The sequence below is a fragment of the Puccinia triticina genome, chromosome 7A (genome assembly GCF_026914185.1).
Source record: "Puccinia triticina chromosome 7A, complete sequence".
In the NCBI taxonomy this organism is placed as follows: Eukaryota; Fungi; Basidiomycota; class Pucciniomycetes; order Pucciniales; family Pucciniaceae; genus Puccinia; species Puccinia triticina.
The window spans coordinates 5,409,201-5,412,629 of NC_070564.1; the positions used below are offsets into that span (position 1 = coordinate 5,409,201).

The 3,429-nt window shown below is 48.4% G+C and overlaps 1 protein-coding gene across 1 annotated transcript; it reads left to right on the forward strand.

Annotated features, from left to right (window-relative positions):
• Positions 1–256: 256 nt before the first annotated feature.
• Positions 257–3,001, forward strand: PtA15_7A589 (uncharacterized protein; the record flags this gene model as incomplete). The annotated part of the gene is made up of 8 exons (XM_053171210.1): positions 257–407; positions 531–554; positions 617–653; positions 912–1,420; positions 1,510–1,658; positions 1,743–2,171; positions 2,402–2,784; positions 2,878–3,001. The coding sequence occupies 8 exons, from the start codon at positions 257–259 to the stop codon at positions 2,999–3,001; spliced, it is 1,806 nt and encodes a 601-aa protein (XP_053022415.1).
• Positions 3,002–3,429: the final 428 nt, after the last annotated feature.

Here is a 3,429-nt window from a genome sequence, read left to right on the forward strand (position 1 = left end):
TCTTTTAACGTCTTGAGATAGAAGCCCGGAGGATATTCAAGCTGGCTCACATGAATTCGCAAGCTTAATACCTCTTGCAAGCATTCACAAGTTGCTTGCAGGCCTGATTCGGACCACGATTTGCTGGTGACGCGGCAGGCCGCCTTACGTGTCAACCCAGAAGTTTTTTTTTTTGTGCTCTCTGCTCGCCTTGAAGCCCGAATTCAAGAACACACTAGGAAGAACAGTCCACCCGCCGTCTCCCATCTACCATCCGATGATGAGCTCATATTTCTTAATCTACATCTTGTGTTTTGCTCTCAAGGATGCCTTGCAAGCTACAGGCTTGACGATTGCGGGTGCTCACAGATATCCTGGTTCGATCCAGACGTATTACAAGCCTGTCAGTCGGCGCTTGTCGTTGTGCAGTTGCGCGCCAAAGAACCCCGATTATAGCCTCCGCCGAACTGGCCTTGATAGCCGTTCCCGGGTATAAGCGTCATGTCACACTTCGAAACCATTCACGATCAAATTCCATCTTGAATATTTAGAAGATGGTCTTTTGCCCGGCCACTGTAAGTTTAACTACGTTCACAGGTATCAAGTGTCATACTCGAGGTTTTTTTTTTTTTTGTAGCTTACTTCCTCGCTCATGCCACCCTGATCACGGATGGGTTTGTTGTGTACTCAAAAAAGGAACCGTTCGAGTTGTTGATAACTCAAGATTAATGTTCATTCTCTCTCAAAAAAACATTGATCAAGGGCCCGGCTGGTACACTTGGCACCAAGCTGGCCAAGCAATCAAATCTGTTATAATCTCCTCAGTGCCAGATAGGTATCTGGGATTCATAATACTTGGACGCTTCTTGAGCGAGAAAGCGGACGATGATTTATTCTAATATCTTGCTATTCTTTGGGCTTCTGGTTGGTAGTCTCGTTGCCACCAGGCCTGCTACTCAGTTAGATTCTTGCTCCAGTCCTGGCAAGGGGGACGCCACTACGCGAAGCCATGGCTCGTTCAGAGAGTGCATTCGTTCCACGCTTGGCGCGTCCGAGTCCTTTTCCTCGAAGGCCGTCTTTCCAGAGGATCCGGCCTATCCCGTTTCTACCCTTACTTACAACGTAGCCATCCAACATCATGCATCGGCCGTTGTCTACGCGGCCTCCGCGGAGGATGTGTCGGAAGCCGTCAAGTGCGCTGCAGAATTCAGAGTGCCGGTGGTTGCCCGCACTGGCGGTCACTCCTATGCTAGTTTTAGCTCCTCTCCACACGGCTTGATAATCGACGTCACCAACCTTAAAGGCTTCTCATTCGAGACAGACCATGTCGGACAAGTAGCTGAAAAGGTAACATTCGGCGCCGGATTGCGTTTGGGAGACTTAGATATGGAGCTCCAAGACCACGAACGGGCCGTACCCCATGGCGTATATCCCTATATCGGTGGGAATATTTTCCTTTTTTTTGTTGACACGCAAGTGCAATTGGTTTTGATTTTCCCGCTTGCTTTGTCCCCCATTCACTTTCTCCAGGAGTCTCGGGACATGCTACGTGTGGAGGGTTTGGAACGGCCTCTAGGATGTGGGGACTGTTTTCTGATCTCGTCGTTGAATTGGAGGTGGTCTCCGCCAATGGAACGATTGTGAAAGCCTCGGAGAAGACAAACGCAGATCTATTCTTTGTGAGACTCATACACCAATGGTATCCCAAGTGGCTAATAACGAGTTCTAAAAATCATTGGAAATCTGTTTTTTTATTGAAACAGGCAATGAGAGGGGCAGGCCCTTCTTTTGGAATTATCACTGCATTGACGATGAGAACCCAAGAAGCACCCAGAAGTGTGATCCTATTCGAGATCGGCTACGAATTCCCTAATCCAGATTCCGCAGCCGCGACTCTCAACCATTTCCAGAGCTGGGGTCGGAAGTCTGCCCCATCGCAATTAGGCATCCGCTGGTCGGTCAAGCTCCAGCATGAGCCGAACGATCCAAAGAAAATCGGCCTCGCGTGGAAGCTCCAAGGAAGCTTTTTTGGCCGCACGGCAAGGTTCAATAGGACTATCAATAGGCTCACCAAAGACTTCAGCGTGAAGGGCGAGTTTTTGTCTATCCAGCGCCTCGATTGGTTGGAGAGCGTTCGTGCTCTCGGCGGCAATCAACCGTTGAGCTCAGAAGGAATCGACCCCAGTAATACTGTACGTGGATTCCATCTTCTCGCTCTTGTCTACTGTGATCCCTTTCCTTGTTAGTCACGCCGGTTAGGCATCCTGCACATCTTTCTTTTACATTTACAAAAGAACATATCCATCCTTTTTGAACTATTGAGATGATGCAGTCTAAGTAATCCCAGTTTTTGATCTAATTTTACCTGCTGATTCTTCATAATTGTTTACTATGGGAAAACCCGCTCAAATCGCCCATCAAGAATGTGAGCTACTACGCCAAGTCGTTCGTCGTCAGGGATGCCAATCCCTTGACCTACTCTCAATGGACGAGCGTGATGAAGAAGCTATACGGGATTGCGTCGGCGGTCAAAAGATCGGAGCGATTAGATTGGTTCCTAGAAATCGACTTGGTGGGTGGTCGCTACCAAGGACAAGAGACCGGTGTGCGAGGCTCGGGAAGCACGACAAGCTCGTTCGGACCGCGAGACGCACTCCTGCTCTTTCAAATGGCCGGCTATGGTCCCAAGGGCGCAAGTTTAGAGCATGGCCGTCTGATGGAACCCACCAAGAGAACCTCGCAGCAGATATATGACGCTCTGGGAGGCGGCCGCAAAGAACTGACCGGGTTCAATTGCTATGTGGAGTAAGCGGCTTGGCCATCTGTTTGAAATTCCCAAGAGTTTGTTCAGCCTGCTCTATCTAAGCTCATCGGTTCCTCTCCCGACCCGATTCCCAGTTCCGAATTTTCAGCTGAAAGGGCTCATCGCGAATACTTCGGCGACAAGAATACCGCGATCCTGAGGGAGCTCAAGAACGTGTGGGATCCTGCTCGGGTGTTTAATCACCCCCATAGCTTTTGAGACCATCGCACACTTCTCGTGACCACTAGGAATTTAAATAAAATCACTTTTGAAGCACATGTGATGCTACCTACCTCATAACCTCCCAAAACAGTGCTTGACTCGATTCAGATTCATGGTCTCACTACTAGCTCCAGCAACTGTTGTCCATCTTTCCATTAGAGAACAGCTTCACTCAAGCTGCACATCCCGCTTTGGCTTAGTTGATATACATAATAAAGGTTGGGTGCCTATAATTTTGCAAGACATATTGTGTTTACTAGAAAGCTTGGACCCGGTGATTTTTTGAAATTTTTTGCATTCCCAAGATGTATGGGGTTCAGCCGAGTTTAATATTGGGTTATTATTTTAGCCAATTCCCAACTGTCAATACAACCTTGTGATCAAGTTTATGCAGGCTCCAGGAAGCCTGTCAGGCTGTCAGACAT